We start from the raw sequence: 19,715 nt of genomic DNA, 5'->3' as shown, positions 1-19,715 counted from the left end.
CTGGTTCTTACTCATCCCCATCAGGACATGTTCCCGTGCCCTCGTCGTATTTAACGCAGTACACGTCAGGGCTGTAATTAAAGGTTCCATCTCGTCTGCGAATCGGCCTCCGTCGTCTCTGGTTCAGGAAGTGCCAGTGAAAGCAGGTGAAAGGCCTGTGCTGAGTACACTTGTGCTGAACAAAAAGAGGACACTGTTCTGTCCGAAACTCCTTCAGATACCTAAGATTAGAGATTAAGATTAGGAGTTCGTCACACACTATAATAGTTAAACTAACAAAACACACAAATAGCATGGACGTGGCTACTAAACATTTGAAGGATGAAAATAGAGCTGGACAATATATCATTTCAGTATTGATAATGCAATGTGTGCATTCACTGTAATCGCATCGCAGGATCTTTTGCAAAGTAGTTGTGAAGTCACAGCAAAGATTAACCATTAAGTTAGTAAAGCGTTTATCATTTGTGTGTGGTTTTAAGGCCTGTGCAACTCTATCAAGCCACTTTAAAGTATTCACACACAAGAAATTATGTTTGTAACTTTAGAAAAGATGTGTTTGGTTTATGTATAGACCATTTTGAGGGATGTAAGCAATAACAATGGTCCTGGTTTATTTCCTGTTTTAGATCTTTCATTTTCTAAGCTTCTGAGAATCCAGAACGTTCCATATGTTCATACTTCTTATAATGACAGCTGTGTTAACATTAGTTGTGACTGAATTGCCTCTTGACAGTCCTGAAAAAGTTTTAAGACATGCAGGAACTGTTCATGAACCAATGATATATCGTTATATTGAAATGGTCTATATATAGATAATGAAGACTGCACAGTGTTATTTTACATTTAACTATTTAATTTATGTATCTGAATATTGCTAGACTCCCACAAAACACTGCATTTCATTTGCTCTACTGTATTTATCAGAGCTTCTGTTTGGCTTATTTTATTGCTGAAGCACTGTCCTACAAAATCATCCCAATCAATCTAAAATTGTGATTTCTTTCCAGAAAGAGCTATTCATTTCATCTGGTGAAAATTATAGTTGATATTGCAATATATAATGTAGAAAAACTAAATATTGCAGCTTTCGCCAATATTGTGTAGCCCTAGTTGAAAACTGAAAATCTGCAAAGCCGGACAAATGTAAAAATAAACACTATTTCAAAGAGTGTAATATATGTCATTTTCATGATCTGACTTTCAGAAGAAAAATATATGCATTTAATATCATTATTAATATTATTATTTCCTTTATTTAGCCAGGAAATCACATTGACACAGTACTGTCTTGTCTTCTAGTGAGACCAGGTCAAGATGGCAGGAAACACAAAGTTTCACATAAAAATCACAAAATCAATATCACAAGATTACAAAATCACCATTCATAAAAAGATCAAATCATAAAAAAAACAATTACAAGTATCCTTTAAGATGTTGTACAAAAGATATTTAAAAGTACTCGGAAGTGTGTCAAGATTGAGCTGATTTTGCAGGTCGTTCCAAGGCACTGGGTGCATAAAAGGAAAAAGCACGTTTGCCAAGTTCTGAAAATACCCTTGGGACTGTTAAATACAGGAAAATACAGGACTGTTCCAAATACAGGAACCAGATCTAGTGTGTTGGCTATTTATGTGAAATGTTAATGGATATATTAGTAATTTTAGCATTTTGATATAGAACCCTGGTGCTGTAGAAATAAAAAGTCAAAATGTATGAGAATATAGTATACTATGTTCAAGCTTATGCTCAACACATTAATATTATAATAAAACTTGCAATGTCTGACATAATGATGCTCAAAAATCTTCAATTATCTGGCATGAATTATTAATCTTTAAAGTAGAGCTGTATGATATTGGAAAAAATTTAAGATTGCAATATTTCATTCATATGAAAACAGTTTGACTTTTATGGTTTTCTGGAGAGCCTAACAGTATTCAAGCACAGTAATTGAACAGTCACAATGCAAAAAATGCTTTTCTTACTTTGTTTTGTCTCGTTTCAAGTAAAAATATTTTAAAAAAATTCTTAAATCAAGCTAAAATATTGGTTTGTTTTCAACTTGAGAAGTAATTAGTCAAAATTAAGAGTTTTTCAGTAAAACAGGTAAAATGATCTGCCAGTGGGGTAAGTTTTTGCTTTGAAATGTAGACATTTGGACTAAAAACATGACAAAAGAAACACTTTTTTTTTTTTTTTGCATTAATTGTAAATATATTCCATATGAATACAGTAATAAATAAAATTCTGTGGCTCCTATTCAACAATCAGACTCAACATTGCATATCTTGTGATGCAGTGGTGTAAAACAACAAATTACAAATACTCAAACCACTGCAATCGAGTAGTATTTCTCAGAAATTGTAATTTACTAAGAAGTTTTAAAAATATGTACTTTTACTTTCACTTGAGAATAGTTTTAGTGCAGTATCGGTACTTTTACTCCACTACTTTCCTTCAACCTGCAGTCACTCCTTATTTTTTCTTGTCTATGGGATTACAAAAATCAGTCCTGTCATTCCTGTCCAATCAAATCAAACATAGAAGGTAAATTACATCAAAATGAATAACCCCAAGACATGGGTGATTTATAATTGCAGCAAACTGTTTAAAGCATTAAAACTGTCCAACAAGATGTCCTAAATCTTTACACGCAATGACCCAGAGACTGTTTAGATGCATGTTACTGATGAGAAGATGACTGAAGTTTACTGTATGGTGACCAAAATGGCGTCATGACCTCAGATTGAAGTTGTACCAGAACGTCATTGGGACGTTACATTTTGTTTAGAAATGAAAATTGGGTTGGCATCAGAACCCAACATCAGGCTGACGTCAATGTCCAACGTCCAACCTATAATTAACCAAATATCAACGTCTAATGATGTTACAGCTTGACGTTGTGTGGACGTTACCATTATGACGTCTATCGGATATTGGAGTTTGTTGTCATACCTGATGAATAAGTGTCAGTATTTGATGTCTATATGCCGTAAGTTTAAGATGTTGGCTCGACGTTGGATTTCAGTCAGTTTCTAACACAACCTTATATAAAAAAAATACCAACATCATTTGACGTCATTATTGGACATCAAAAAAATGTTGTCCTTAGAAGCTGGCTAAACATTGAATTTTGGTCACCTGATATCACAACCTAAATCTAACCTAATATTAACGTCCTTTGACAGTGTGTGCCTGCTGGGCAATAATTAGATTCACTACAGAATGTTACGTTTACACTCATCCACAAATTACATGTTAATGCATGAGCTTTTTACACCATAATACTTTCCCGAGTACTTTTGAAAGGTCTACTTTTTACTCATACTTTGAGTAATATTTACAACAGATACTTTTACTCTACTTGCACTACATTTTTAGGCAAGTACTGGTACTTTTACTTTTTCAGTACTCTTTCCACCACTGTTGTGATGTGACTATTGCGAGTGTGCACATTGCAATATTGATGCTGAAACCATATTTTGTGCAGCCCCACTTTAAAGGCCTTGTGAAAGTGATGGAAATATGCATAGTGGATTCTAAAGTACTATTTCTAATCATACAATAATGAGGAATGACAGCAAACTTATAAAGATGCTTTTCATGCATTATTTACATCATTACATAGATTTGCTTATTTGATAAGAAAAATCTAAATGTGTTTTACTCTTATGATACATCTAAATTTCTCTTTAAAAACCTTATATGCAGGTTTAAATAAAAAAATAAACACATTTGGAAGATTTTTAGGTAATGACTGGAAAGCCTTGAAATGGCATTATAAAGTACTTGAAATGTGTATAGTGGTTTTGAATATCAGTCTTTAAATATTTTATATAACCAGCTAAATCTGGCTTGCTTGCCATTTCAGAGTTAAACATTTTACTTATTTGTAAGCGTATTGAAAAAAAAAACCTGACCAAATGTAAAGTAATTCATCAAAAGCTGTGTGTGGACAGTTATGTGGCGCTCCCTCAGAGGTTTGTGATGAAAAATAATAGACTTGCACTTTAAAAACTATTTCACAAAGGATAACACATCACATTAATTAACCATTCATAGCTTGCCTTCATTACTCTGTTTACAAATCACCAGGAAGCTGAAGTCCATCCTTCAAAACATCACCTCACAGCAATAGATGCACAGACCATCACACCACTAGGCCTGCATTAAATTAATCTCTCAACCCAGATCACCAGAGCCACCAAACCCCATCAGAGGCGTGTAAAATGTGCTGATGCATGAAAGATGTGTGATTTGCATGAGCGATCAGGTGGGTGTAAGTTAAAGGTGTTTGGTTACGTACGTGTAGTGCTGGGGCTTCTCGGGCTGTGCGTGCAGCACGTTAGCGGGGGAAGTCGTGCCACCTGCCGAGGGAGACGAGCAAGAGGAGGACGATGAAGGTCCCAGGCTGGCCGCAGCACCCGAAGAACCGGGCAGAGACGGTGCTTTCGACATGATTTATCAAACTATGGCCATCAAACTATTTAATATTGGGAGAGCTGCGAAGTCCGCATTCTTTTTCGATGTGCGCATGCGCTAGATCTCTCGAGGAGGAAATTCCGGGCCATTGTGGTGACGTCGAGTTTGGGAGCGAATCGACTCTTTTGAACAGTTCAGTTCAGTTCAATATATGCACAAAGGACTGCTGAGCCGGTTTAAATGATTCTTTGAAAAGAATCAGATGATTCCATTAGTTCAATACATCGGACCTCTTTACGTCATAGGGGAGTGAAGTCAGACATAAGGAATAGATGTAATATCCAAATTAAGAGCGAGATATAATTCAAATTTAAAGTCGTAGATAAACTGCATCAATCATCGTAATTTATTTCTTTACGAAAAGTATTACATAATAATATAATATTAATATAATATAATGCATACTTGTTTGATTAGAAATGTATAAATAATTATGTTTTTAAAAATGTTAAGTATATCTTTAAAAATTCATTTGTACTTAAACAGCATAATAAAAAAGGCAAACGGTTAATTAACAGTTGATTTAAATTCGTGTTTTAGTTATTTTTTTTAATTTACAATAAAGTACTAAGCATAAAATCAAAAAGATCAAATTTACAAAAGAATAGACGATATTAAAGGCATCAGATTTTGTAACAAAACCACAATTCTGTATTTCAATATTGCACATATACAGAATATTACAGTAAGATATTACAAACTATCATACATACAGATACAAAACAATAAACTATAGATATATTTATATATTATATTGTTATATGTAACAATACATTAAATAGTAAACACACTGTGCACATTTGAAGATGTCCAGTTCACTCAAGGTTTTGAGATTTTCAGACAAACCATTCTGTATGCTTAAACCCAGCAGCTGTAGGCACAAAAATGTACAAATGTAAATCAAATTAAATTAATTCCACATAATCCTTTTATTGGATGAACTCACTCACCTATACGGTTTACAATCTCTTCACACTCACTACAGCTAGCGGCCTGTAGGACCACACAACAGAAGCCCGACGGTTTGTCTGCTTGTGGTGCATCTCTGAAACCAATCAAACATTTGAGTACTGAATAAAGTCCAAGTTTGAAAACACAAAAGCCTGGAAGGAAATGTCACTGATAAGCAAATGAAATGCAGATAACCCAGTCTCATAATAACCTGCCTGACATTTACTCAAACTCCAACACCAGATCAAATACAGAACGCCTGTAATAATCAGAGTTAAAATAGAAGCATCTGATATTTCATGACGGAAAGCTTCGTGTAAGCATGTATCTCATTTTAAAGGCTTGATTTGTATGAATTTCAATGTATTGTTTGATTTTTTTTACTGCCAACGTGTGAAAGACTAATAAAAAAAAAATGCTCTCTGGTGGATTGATTTAAACTTTAGTCTTACATCGGAAGATGTATAAAGTCGATAGTCTTATATTTCCACATATATTTATATTATAACAGTGTTGGGGGTAACGCATTACTAGTGGTGTAAGAGTACACAAAAATCATACTTAAGTAAAAGTACCATTACTTGCCTAAAAATGTAGTGCAAGTAGAGTAAAAGTATCTGTTGTAAATATTACTCAAAGTAGGAGCAAAACGTAGACCTTTAAAAAGTACTCAAGAGTAGTGAGTAGTGAGTATTACGCTGTAAAAAGCTGATGCATTTTTATGTAATTTGTACATGTGTGTGTAAACGTAACATTCTGTAGTGAATCTAATTATTGCGCAGCAGGCAAACAATGGCTGTTTCTCAATATGCGTTCTTCAGCGGTCTTGCGTCCTAGTGTTCTCGTGAAACGTCATCATCAGCTGCCTAAGTTCAGTTCCAATACTCAAGACCGCAAGTACGGAGGTCGCGTGAAACTTCCCGGATGTGATCTTGATATCGAGGACGCACTGATGCAGACTTGAGCACCGAACTCGCTCTGGAAGTCCCAGAAGTCATTGCGACTGGAGGTGGGAAGCGCATCATTTTATTTAGATTTATTATTAAAGTTTAGAGATATCACTTATTTACCTCAGGAGTTTCCCTAAATGAAACAGTGAAAGTAAACATTACCATGGACATCTTAATAAAGGAATAAACACATTAAGGGTGTTTGTTTGCTGAAATTCGTATTAAAATCTGTTTTATTTATATTGTGCAGAGTATATTTATAATGTTTTTATGCAAAGTATATATTTTGAAGAGGGGGGAAACAATAAATCGTTGTATGAAGGCTGTAATGTTTAAATAATTTAATATTTAAAAAGCGTGAAGGTCATGTGACCATCAAGAAGAACGCAGCATCCCATTTCTCAAAGGACGCGTTCTCTGCCCTCGCGGTCTCCTGAGTTCGTTCTTCCGAGGACACCTGGCAAGACCGGTCTCCACAAGAACACAAGTCTGTTCTCTGCGTTCTTGGAATTGAGAAACAGCCTCTGTCATTAGTATTGGGTTAGATTTAGGTTGTGATGTCAGGTGACCAAAATTCAATGTCTAACCAGCATCTAAGGACAAGGTTGTTTTGATGCACAATAAAATGATGTTGATTTTAGGTTATTAGAAAGTGACCAAAATCCAACGTCGAGCCAACATCTTAAACCAACATCACATTGAAGTCAGATACTGACATTTATTCATGAGGTATGGCAACCAAAATCCAACGTCTTATAAACATTGTAGCGGTAACTTCCACACAACGCCAAGCTCTAACATCATCAGACATTGATTTGTGGTTGGTTTTAGGTTGGATGTTGGACATTGACATCGGCCAGACGTTGAGTTCTGACATAAACCCGATTTTCATTTCCAAAAAAAAAAGCAACATCCCCACGACATTAGGGTACAACGTCTTGTGCCTGCTTGGTGTTTAAGGCCATTTCGGTCATCATACAATAAACGTCATACAGTAAACGTCATCTTCTCATTGGTGACATGCATCTAAACAGTCTCTGAGTCAATGCGTGTAAAGATTTTGGACATCTTCTTGGACAGGTTAAAGGAAAGCAGTGGAGTAAAAGTACCGATACAGCACTAAAAATGTACTCAAGGGAAAGTAAAAGTACACGTTTATAAAACTCAGTAAATTACAATTCCTAAGAAAAACAACTAAATTACAGTAGTTTGAGTAATTATAATTAGTTACTTCACACCACTGCAAATAGATATCTATACAAAATACTTCCAGCATGAAATAAACAAATATAAAAAGCATTTTGTGATGTTCAATCCAAATAAATTCAGAATTCAAAGAAAAAAAGTCAGAATTGCAAAATGTAATCTCTAAAATATAAAGTGTAAACTGTGAGTTAAAAGGTCACAGTTAACTTTTTACATTAATTTTAATCCTGTTGCAGAAACATGCTTCTGTACACCTGCTACTTAATGCTTCTTAAAATACTTACAATACACAAAAAGCAAAAATGGTTAAATCCGGTTGGCTTCCGAATCTCCCAACGCATGATATCTCAGGGAAGTGGTGTTGAAACAGCTCCTGGTAAAGAGAACAAAAAGTTTCTTAAAGCAATCTCTGTTCACACATTACTTCAGAGTAATACAAACCTGCTTAGTAGACTTATCTATGCAGGTAAGATGAGTCTCCTTTACATCCAGCAGAACTTCCTTTACAACAAAATCAGAAGCATGAAAAATTAAACATCTTCATCTCTCTACATAAAACTCACTTGCTCAATTGCAGATATACCTTTCTTGTCTGTTTACTCTCCAGGACCACAGGAATGGCATGCTGCAGAACCTCCTTACCTCCATACTTAAAATGAAACAAAAAGTAACATGCATAGTCAATACGTAGACTTAAAAATACACATGCATGGATTACAGATAAGCAAGAGCACCATAAAGAAAGAGAGAGGGAGAGATGTTTACACAGCTACTGTACCATTCCTATGTTTGCTTTTCCTAAGAGGTCCACGGCATACAGGATCCTGTTAATGAAAGCCGATCAAACAGTGACAGGCCGGGCTGTTTATGGCATTTGAGACTAATCCATTGTAAACATCTTTATTGAGAGTACCTGCCGTCTTTTACACACTGCGTCTGGCTTTTCTTCTGAGCTGCTGTGGTTTTGTCCTGCTGAGAGGCTGGTTTGGGGCCAAACTGAAGCGAGGGTTTTTCTTGTTTGAGCTGCCGTAAGTGTTTGACCAGCGGCTGATAGATGGAGCCATCTTCTCCTCTCCAGCGTATGAAGTGAATGGAGAGCGGCTGACCCTTGAGTTTAGACAGAACCACACCTGCCTTTGGAGGGGAGAAGTGTGTGGCCTGTTAGATTTTTGGTTATGTATTTTTCTATACATATTTCACATTTCGTTTTTGTCAGAAGATTCTTTTATCTTGTCTTTCATATTGTGATGTACATCTGAGAGAAACAAATTACTGAAAAAAGGAACAATAAAATGAGGGGACTGAGTTCTGCAAAGTCATGGTGCAGTGTAAAAATAAGGAATATTGTGTATGACTCCCATGAGCTTGGAGGACTGCATCCATACATCTCTGCAATGACTCCAATAACTTAATAATAAAGTCATCTGGAATGGCAAAGAAAGCGTTCTTGCAGGACTCCCAGAGTTCATCAAGATTATTTGAATTCATCTTCAATGCCTCCTTCATTTTACTCCAGACATGCTCGATAAATTTCATATCTGGTGAATGGGCTGGCCAATCCTGAAGCACTTTGTCCTTCTTTCAGGAACTGTGATGTGGAGGCTGTAGTATGAGAAGGAGCGCTATCCTGCTGAAGAATTTGCTCTCTGCTGTGGTTTGTGATGTAATGGGCAGCACAAATGTCTTGATAGCTCAGGCTGTTGATGTTGCCATCCACTCTGCAGATCTCTCCCAAGCCCCCATAGTGAATGTAACACCCAACCATGATTTTTCCTTCACCAAACTTGACAGATTTCTCTGAGGATCTTGAGTCCATGCGAGTTCCAATAGGTCTTCTGCAGTATTTGTGATGATTAGGATGCAGTTCAACATGATTTATCAGTAAAATCTACCTTCTGCCACTTTTCCAAATGATCAACTAGAAGTCAAGCGATTATTTGTTGCTCTTACAACTGGGATCGAAGACAAGACTTCTGCCAGGTAGTGTATAACCATGCTTAATATCAGATGGCTAGAAAGTGATAAATTTTTCTAGAATATTGATGCCTGTGAGGCAGTAAGTCCAGAGACTGTTTTGTACACCATGACTTATTTTTTAAAAATCATTTTAATGTGTTATATGACTATAAAAATGGTCATAAACGAATATTTTCTCAATTCAACTGAGCATTGGCTTGGACCCGGAAGCAGTACTCCATATGTCATGACTTAACAAGTGGATTGGACAACAACTTGTTGAGTCGTTGCAAAATCTGTGTTTAAATTTTGCCCTCATGTCTGCTTCACAAACTATGTTTATTGCTATAGAATGGCAGCATTTTGCTATAAAAAATCATTAAGTGGTGTTAAATGTGACCACTGTAAGAAATAAGTGAGACTTATGCAGAGTAGAGTGTTTACAATACATAGCATGGAAAACCTTTCATGCAATATACACAACAGCATTTTCATTTGTCCTTTTCGCCAACTTTTAATGCAACAAAGCATGCGATTGAGAGCGTGCGCAGCGCACCCATGCGCAAAAGTCCAGGAATAAAAGTGTTATTTTTAAAAACCGCATTGGGCATATTAAAAACTGCTATTTAAAACTGGTTAACCAATGAGAATGGCACTTTTGTTCATAAACTTAAAATTCTGACCACTGCCAACTACTGGCCTGGCATGCATGTGTTTTTAGTCATTTTGAGTGATGTGTAAACCTGGATCATTTTTTGACAATGCTGTTTTCAAAAACACAAAATAAATATATATAATTGTTGTGTAAATGTATTAAAATATGTAGTAAAATTCTGCCATAAATCAGCAGAGAGAACTTTGTCATTGGAAGATATATTTCATAAAATAAATTTCAAACAAATGAAATACATGACTGGTTAACTCATAATTAAGACCAGGCTCTGTGTTTACTTTATGGATTATAGCCCAAATATTGTATGAATCATATTAATGACTTTGATGGTACTGTAATGGTTTTATTTTTTTTATCTAAAAAGATATGCAGCTTATAATATCATTCACATGTAATGTATGTATTTGATTGTAAGATTTCTTCTTACCTGCCCATTGCTAGCATTCCTCAATGAAATCCCATTTATTTCATCAATGATGTCACCAGGCTCCGCGAACATATCCACTTGAGCTTGACTACCCTGAAGCAGATCCAACACAAACACACGTCCATCTAGGTACCTTTAGAAAGCACACAAATATGGGATATGAATGCTCATACTAACTAGAGGTATTTGATTTTCATTGTAGAACATCAACTTTATAGTAGCCTGTGCTTTTTAGCACAAAAGTATGTCCCAAATTGCATACTTATGCACTGTCCTACACCATTTTGTAGTATAAATAGGGTAAGTTGTGCATTCACAATGAAAATCCTAAGAAGTGTACTTTAAATACCGACATGCAGAAGTGTGTGATATTAAACACTTACACTAAACTGTTGCAGATTTGCTCATGTAACAGAATAGGAATAGTTGCTAGGGTTTGATTATTTATTTTGGATTTTAAAAGCAACATTCTAATGATCAATTAAATTCAAGATTATTTGTAAAACGCTTTTCACAATAATAATTGTTTTAAAGCAGCTTCACAAAGGTGCACAATATTGCATTACAATCAAATTCAGAAAATTCAGAAAGGTTATTAGTTACCATAGCTTAATTAGTTATTAATAACTTTAATTACCTAGTAACTAATAGCTTTTAACAGTAAAAGTTATATATAAACACAGTAAACCTGCTGTTATATGGTATCTACTGTAGGTGATGTTCATGTGTACATGTTCAATCACAGTAAGTGGTTGTACTTTTTTATTTTTTTTCTCAGGGGTTTCACCTTTATTTTTGATAGGACAGTAGAGAGAATTGAGAGGAGAGCACAGGGAGGAGAGAGAGGGGAAGGATCGGCATAGGACCATAAGGCGGAATCGAACCCGGGTCGCTGCGAGCACCGGAGTGCATGTGTCGACGCACTAACCACTTCTGCTACGAAAAAATAACGTAAGTGTTGCATTTGGGACAACAGAAAACTCATACACTCTACAGTTAAGTGTATAAGTTCATAGTGTATGTGTCATATGGGAAGCAACTAAATTTTTCAACCCAGGCTCATTCTGAAAATGTACCCCTATATACATTTCTGGAGCGTACCAAATACTTCCCAGGAGCTACATTTTTTTCTGCAGTTTTCACGAATCCACCAGAGGCTACTGTGTACGCTTTTTCAGATCTTAAATTTCTCTCACGAGTGCCATTCGCGTCTGCTGTTCTCACGTAAGTCCAAAAGAGGCCGCTGTCGACTGACTAACTGACTGACTGACTAATTGAACCAACCCTCCTCCAATAGTGCTTTTAAAAGCACAGCTTGACCTGCACATCCACTTCCCTAAACCCAACCGACAGTTTTAAAAGGCAATCTAGAAAAAGAAAAGCCCTCGTCTGATTTTTTACCATGTTTTCAGATTTTACCCATTATCTCCCTGCCATTTACTTGTTTGTTTTATTTTGTGGCTCCTGTTTTGGTCTTACAATCTTTCTGAAACCGAAGTGGTCAGCTGATAAGCGCGAAAAAGATGGGCATAATACCGCCCTCTAGCGTACGTTTTAAAGACAAAATGCAGCAGTATGTACTTCTGGATACAAAATTTGCGATCTCCAGAAATGTATCTAGGGCTACATTTTCAGAACTAACCTACAGTAGTTAAAGTATGTATGTTAAAATAATGCACAGAGAGCAAAAAGTGAATCAAAACAATGAGCAAAAATCAACTATACAAAACTAGCCAAAATGTCATGGATAAATGCAGCATTCAGAATCAGAAATACGAGCCAACATGCTAACCTGAGCGCTATTCCCAGCTCCCGACAGGGAACAACTTCATAGATCTGACACACCTAAAACACAAGCAAGGTTTGCAACATGCAGTTCAGCACTACCTCGTCATGCACACACAGGTAAATGAATTAATGTCCAGATATTGAGATTGTACCGGAAGCAGCCAGCTTTCATCAAGGAAGCTGCAGTTCTGAGATTAAAATATCATAGAGGAATTGTTTGAAAAGTTAACACAGAACAATAAAGCATATCGTAAATGCAGAGGCTTAGCAGTTCATACTGTACCTCAACATTGATCTTGAAGTCCATTTCCGACAACACCATAGACAGCGACAGAAATGGTTCTGTTTGGAGACATTGGAGGTCTTAATAATTATGGCATAACATTTCTCAACAAGAAAACTTAGATCGTTTAATAGAGCTCACCTAAAAGCTCCTCATTTCTCAGAATAGAAATGTTAGGGCAGTACCACTGTGGGGAAAAGAAATCATGGGGTTTATTTGTCAAAGAAAGGATTAAATCATCAATCAGTATGTGTCCACTAACCTCGATTACTCTGTTTGTGTGGAGAAGATGTTTCACTACACTTCCCAGTGTTCTCCTCCTCAGCATGAGCCGTATGAAGAAGCGTCCTCGGCCTTGAGATGTAATGAGTTTGCTGCAGGCTGTGCTCTGTTGCACGGCCAGAGAGATCGAACTCAACCTTCATGAACAGACAGAACATAAACTGCATTTGGATGCACTGTTGTTCACCACATACTGCTATTTTGGTCCCGTTACAGAATAAACAGCTGATCGTCACATGTGAAACGCACATAAAACATGGTCTTGCACGCAAAAGTCACTTTTCTGCTTGTTTAAAGAGCCCCTATTATGGGTTTTTAAAAATGACCTTCCATACAGTGTGTAACACAGCTCTAAGCGAATGAAAACAGCCAGCTGAGGTTTAAATCTAAAAGTGCACCTTGTTTAAAACTATTTATTCTTTAGCGAAATATTTGACTCAGAGTCGAATAAATGAGTTGGGTTTAGATCTTTTGTTTGATCGCATCGACGTCCATATGGTACATCTCCAAATATGTACTTACAGTTCTGTTAAAATGTGCACGTGCTTTCCCTCCATCGGCATAGGACCTCAAGGCAGTAATCGAATTCAGGTCACCATAAACACCAGAATACCATGTGTCGTAGCACTAACCACTTGAAACACAATTCTTAAGGTTTTTTTTTTTTTTTTTTGGACAATTTCATTGTTTTATGTTCAACCCACTTAACTTTGTAAGTTAACTTGATAGATTTGTGTTGGGACAACATGAAGGAATTATGTGAACCCTGAATTTTTTACAGTGTGTTGCATATTGGATAAAAGCCAATGACCAAATGAATCACACTTTTTCTTCAAAATTTGTACCCTTGTGCATCGTAAAACATTTTAATATGGTATTTTTTGGTATTATGTGGTATATTCACAATCGATTCTACCTTTTTGAAATAGCTTTTTAACCTAAAATATGCTTTTTAATAAACCACTTCACTTTTGCAACATTCTACAGCCATGATACAGTCGCAAAGTTCCTTGATTATTACATGGGAATTAGAGTATAGCTCCTCGCCATATTAGCTCAAAAAATAGCAATGATGTAACTATAGAAGAGTCAAGGTTTAAATAGGGACTCTTTGGTCTTTGGTCAATTTTCTCTTTGATCAATTTTGAGCGAGATGCTAATGGTTTAATCCAGGAATGGGCAAACTTGATCCTCGAGGGCCGGTGTCCCTGCAGAGTTTTGTTCCAACACTAGTCAAACACCTGAACAAACTAATCAGTGTCTTCAAGATCACTTGGACTCTATAAAGAGGTCTGTTTGAATAGGGTTGGAGCTAAACTATGCAGGACACTGGCCCTTCAGGATCAAGTTTGCCCACACCTGATCAAATCAGATTCAATGATTTATGCTAAGCTGAGCCAAAAGTGTTCCCGCCAGACTCGGAGATCTGCTGAATGCATTTAAATATTATAAAAAAATCTACTCATAAACTATTGGGGAGTTGTAAAATAAACTTATTTTCAAAAAAAAAAAAAAAAGTGGTGTGTTACTTTAACAATAATAATAGGCTTTCAGCACTTCACACTTGAAACCTTATTTAAGAGGTGAAATAATTAACACTTAAAATGAGAAGCAATGAGTGCATAATGACTCACCTGCCACATGTGTCGTGTTGTAGAAGCTGTTCAAAACAATGCCAGTAATCTCTGTGTGCCAAGCTGAGAACAGGTTCTAAAAAAGTAAAGATATGCAGCATTGTTCATTATATAATAAATACAACGTTAACAGCCCATTTTTACAAAAACAGAATTTTCTGGAAAATTACCTGGAAAGGAGAGTGAAGAGATCATGAGTAACAGAACCTTTTTAAAAATGACACAAAAATTCGTTTTGGCAATTTTCAGGAATTCGAGGTTACATAACAAGTACATTACTGGAGTTCTGCTGTGTGTGTATTGTGGAAAAAGGAGTATGTATATATATATATATATATATATATATATATATATATATATATATATATATATATATATATATATATATATATATATATATATATATATATATATATATATATACATACATACATTTTTATGTCTCTTTTTCTTTTCATTAAACAATTGTATTTGTATTGCTTAATGGTGATAAATAAACTGAACTTTTGTTAGGTGTGATATGCTTTGCATATTAATGAAGCATTTTCACAGAGGTAGATGATGCTGATAGAAATGCAAAAGCCTCTTGAACTCTGCAGCTAAACTTCCTTGGGTTAACTAAACACACAATATGTGCAGTTGAGAAAGTCTTATGGTTTTGATGATGTGCAGAGAATTCATAGAAAAGGAGGACTTATGTATGGGTGCGGCCAATGGAGTACTAGAGAATGGCTGACAAGTGACAAATTTCACTAAACTCCACCTGTTCAAATCAGCTGCCTATAAAAGTGCAAGTCAGAAAATGAAAGTTGTTGCACAACTACTGAATGTAACTTTTACATTGCATTGAGGATAACAGAATTCTGTGAATCGAGTTATTCATTTGTATTTAAAAAATACTAAGATTTTTGACATTGAAGAAAACCCTCTCCTGACCTTTTTTATTGCACACGCATGGAATTGAATAATTATTCCAACATGTGAATAGTGATTTTTTTTGTTTAGTAGAAAAGCCATTCTGTAATTTTACTACTAATACTAGTATTATACATAGTCTGAAAGGGGCTATTTGCATGCATTAAATATTTTTCTCCCATTCAAATGTTCGGGATCCTATTTATTATCTTTTCTTGCAATAAAAAAATTTATTTGTAGTAGTTTGCTTGCACTTGCTCTTCATTCATTAATTTTCCTTCGGCTTAGTCCCTTTTTTCATCAGGGGTTGCCACAGCGGAATGAACCGCCAACTTATCCAGCATATGTTTTACGTGTCTCATTCACACACATACTACAGCCAATTTAGTTCATCCAATTCACCTAAAGCGCATGTCTTTGGACTGTGGGGGAAACCGGAGCACCCGGAGGAAACCCACTCAAAGACGGGGAGAACATGCAAACTCCACGCAGAATTGCCAACTGACCCAGCTGGGACTCAATCCAGCAACTTTCTTGCTGTGAGACAACAGAGCTAACCACTGAGCTACCATGCCACTCCTTCACTATCTTATCCAAGTAATACATTTTGTATAAAAAATACATACACATAATAAAGACTAATCTGAAGCACTCAATTCTAAACACTTACGTTTTGAGGTTCTAAAATAAAAAAAGTAAATAAATTAATATCCAAACAACAAGTGTGTGTTGTCGATAAGCATATCCTTATTATCAGTAAACTGCAATAAATGTCATCCTGTAATGCAGATGGATTTTCTCCCTGTAAGTACCAGGTGTAATAATAGCTCTTGTTTGAGTGTGTGTCCTGTGTTTGCTGACAGGTGATGACATGCAGGTGTACAGGAGAGCATGTGTTGGTGTGTGGAGCTCACGCTGGAGTCCCTTTCGCAGTATCAGTTCCAGGAGCTCACAGCAGGACGGCAGGTGTGGGTTAGAGTCAGTCACGGTCCCCTCCGATTTCAAATTCAGAATACACACTGAGAATAAACACAGTGGATGATGGCTAATGGTTAATTTTCTGTTTTTATCCACAGGTTATTATGTAATGCAGGTGGAATAAGCCTTGCATGAGTAACCCAGAACAAACAGCATACGTGGTTGCTCTGGAGCCTGCCACAGATGTGTGTGTGTTTGTGTGTGTGTGTGTGTTTATCCAACAATATCATGGGCTACTTTTTTATTTTATTTTTGGTATATGGACACATGCGTCAGACTAATGTCGTTAGGTGTTGCGTCATGTTCCACTGGTCTCCAGCCTCACATTTTTTTTAATACAACACACTTACATCACATATAAGAAGGTGCAGACAGATTTCACAAAATTCTGCTGTCATAAAAGTAGCAATGCTCAGCTTACTGTACACAGAAAACAATTTCTAGCAACCTTTTGTACCTTTTATCTTAGTTAATATGGCAAGTCATGTATATATATATATATATATAGCGCATTTATTGTGTATGGCAGGGCTATTCAATTAGTTTGTCATGGGTAGGGCCAGACGGAATCTGTGGACGAGAATTTTGGTAAAAGTCTGCGGATTTCTGCGGAATTATTTTGGGATTAATATAACTAAAACCTTAATATTTCATATATGAAATAAAATAATATATTTTTAACTTTTATTTAATGTTTAAAATGCAAATCCAATTAGATTCACTTTATTTGGTAAACAAAGCAAGTTTGTCATGTAATATATCTAGTAAAAGACAGAAAATATTACTGTACAAACTGCATTGTACATAAATCAGATGAACATTTTCACATTAGTCAATAATATTACTGAAATTAATTAAAAAAACTGAATAAATATAGATTTACACACATTTACTCAAGTACATAAACAGAATTAATGATGGGCTAAAAATCTGCAGGATTCTGTGCGTGCAGATTCCGGGTGGGCCTAGTCATGGAGGCCAGTTCATGAAAAGCATCCCAAATGATGGGCCAGAGAGATATGACTTGCGATATAAGTAATGACACAACAGCATATAAAAGCCCATGCAGTATGTTGTATTTTTGCTTCTTAAGACACCCACGGTGACTTTTTCTACATTAAAACGTTAATATGTTGTATTTTGACCCTACATAACATCACTGCATTGTACAATGTGGCTTTTCTTACAAACATATTAAAATGTTGAATTTCCAAGCACAACAAAAGCAGTGCATTGCTTAAGTAGGCTTCTTCTACATTTAGACACATTCATATGTCATGTTTTGAACTGCATAACATTTAGGCACCCAACGATTATAGATTTTGGTTGTACAATTATGGTCTGAAGAATAATCATGGTTTCACGGTTATCACCATTATTATACATTTATTATATTTAAAACACTACTAGTTTAGAAAATTACAAGAAAACTGCTTATATTTTAAAGCCTTGTTTATTGCAGCTCAGTAACCAAATACAGCAAAAAAAATATTATTAAAAAAACAAACAATAGTCCATTTATCTCTTTGGACTTAAAAATGAATGAAAAAAATATATATATTTAAACAAGATTTTGCAATGAATAAACACATAAAAATAAGAAAAAAATAAAAAGAATTCCCATAGCTTCCTGCAGTTGATCATAGTTATTGCAGAATTGAGCTCTAAATTATGTCATTGACACAAGATGACAATGACCATACCTGTAACATTTAGCTTTAGTTTTCTATAATAGATCAGTTGTCCATCTTTTTTTACAGTCTACACAAGTAAATTGTTAAAAAGAAAAACCTGGGATGAATCTAAAATGGAAAACTTGAGTCAAATGTACCTTAAAATGTAAAGGCTAAATCAATAGTGTCAGCAGCATAAATAAAATCGGCTAAATTTTCCCCAAACTTTGATACTTTTAGATACTGTGGCTCCAGCTTACGATAATGAGTGGATTTTGGCTTCAGCTTTTCCATCTTCTACCTTTTAATATGAATTTGCTCATCTGCAATGTTTATCTCTGCTGTCAGATGTAAATAGTCAGTTTAGTATAATAAATAATAGAACAGGTCTGAGTGGGCGGTTCATTCCGCTGTGGCGACCCCGGATTAATAAGCCGTTAAGAAAATAAATGAATAAAACAGGTTCTAGACATGTTATTCGTAAAATAGAGTCATATTAGCAGATGTTTTCCAGGCTCTCTAACAAAGTACGTCTGGCAGACGTACTGTACTGTCTGGGAAATATCTGTTGCTTCACTCCACAGTCCATACACAAACACCTATAAGAATATTTTGATATTTATTTAGATATTTAGATATTAACGAAAAAAATCCTTATTTGCTCATCCAGATGTACTAAAAATATGGAAAATACTGTTTTAACCTAATTAAATATCGCCGTCAATTGTGGACACTACAGTGAGTGCACACCGTATGACTAATTCAAAACCGCTTGGATGAGTAGTACGCAAAACAAGCATGCTAGCTTCTGTCTACCTGGCAGAGCTGCTAAAGCAGGAGCGGAGAGCTTGCTATCGTCAGCTGCGTAACCAGAACTGATCAAAACCCATAAAACAACACATCAGATCAGCCAGATGCAACATTTGATGTTATGAGATATGAAACCTACCTTTAAGTGTTTCGATAAGCGGGTCTTTTGATGGCATTATTGTCAACGCAGATATTGCGCGACATCCATTCGGTTGAAAGCAAATGCTAATAATAATAAACCGTCATCATCATCAATGGTTTGTCGTCTCCGGGTTGGTTAGTAGAATACGTTATGATAGAGCACGTTTAGTGGTGACACCTGTCATAAATATACACGGCGTATCTACCGTCCTATGAACCTAGTATAAGCTACTGTAATGACGATGAATGGGATGAGGGCGCCCGTATTTTTAATATATATTGTTTATTATTGTGAAATATGTACAAGCTTTGAACACATATCTCACAACAATAAAAATATAAAATGAGTGAAAAACAACTATAAACAGTAAAAAAAAAAAAACAGTTGCCAGGATAAACAAAAATAGATAGAAAGATAGAAAGAAAGAAAGAAAGATAGATAGATAGATAGATAGATAGATAGATAGATAGATAGATAGATAGATAGATAGATAGATAGATAGATAGATAGATAGATAGATAGATAGATAGATAGATAAATAGATAGATAGATAGATAGATAG

At 35.6% G+C, this 19,715-nt stretch overlaps 2 protein-coding genes across 2 annotated transcripts in view; both read right to left on the bottom strand.

Moving 5' to 3' along the window:
- unk (unk zinc finger) overlaps positions 1-4,550 on the bottom strand; it is a 30,355-nt gene extending 25,805 nt beyond the window's left edge. Inside the window, 2 exon segments of the mRNA NM_200236.2 lie at positions 12-221; positions 4,310-4,550. Of these exon segments, the coding sequence (NP_956530.2) occupies positions 12-221; positions 4,310-4,461 (362 nt within the window). The 5' untranslated portion in view covers positions 4,462-4,550.
- A 455-nt stretch (positions 4,551-5,005) lies between these two features.
- Positions 5,006-19,445, bottom strand: si:ch211-250n8.1. The gene is made up of 16 exons (XM_001341292.10): positions 19,151-19,445; positions 16,465-16,569; positions 14,636-14,711; positions 12,982-13,138; positions 12,861-12,906; positions 12,720-12,778; positions 12,589-12,624; positions 12,441-12,493; positions 10,649-10,781; positions 8,506-8,726; positions 8,371-8,416; positions 8,176-8,241; positions 8,034-8,093; positions 7,877-7,965; positions 5,436-5,530; positions 5,006-5,356 (listed from the first exon to the last, which is right to left on the bottom strand). Exons 1-16 carry the CDS (start codon positions 19,185-19,187, stop codon positions 5,322-5,324), a joined length of 1,314 nt encoding a protein of 437 aa, XP_001341328.7. The 5' UTR covers positions 19,188-19,445; the 3' UTR covers positions 5,006-5,321.
- Positions 19,446-19,715: the final 270 nt, after the last annotated feature.

This window comes from Danio rerio, chromosome 12, assembly GCF_049306965.1.
Source record: "Danio rerio strain Tuebingen ecotype United States chromosome 12, GRCz12tu, whole genome shotgun sequence".
Classification (NCBI taxonomy): Eukaryota; Metazoa; Chordata; class Actinopteri; order Cypriniformes; family Danionidae; genus Danio; species Danio rerio.
The sequence above is the reverse complement of the archived record's forward strand: the minus strand, read 5'-3'. Positions and strand labels throughout refer to the sequence as shown.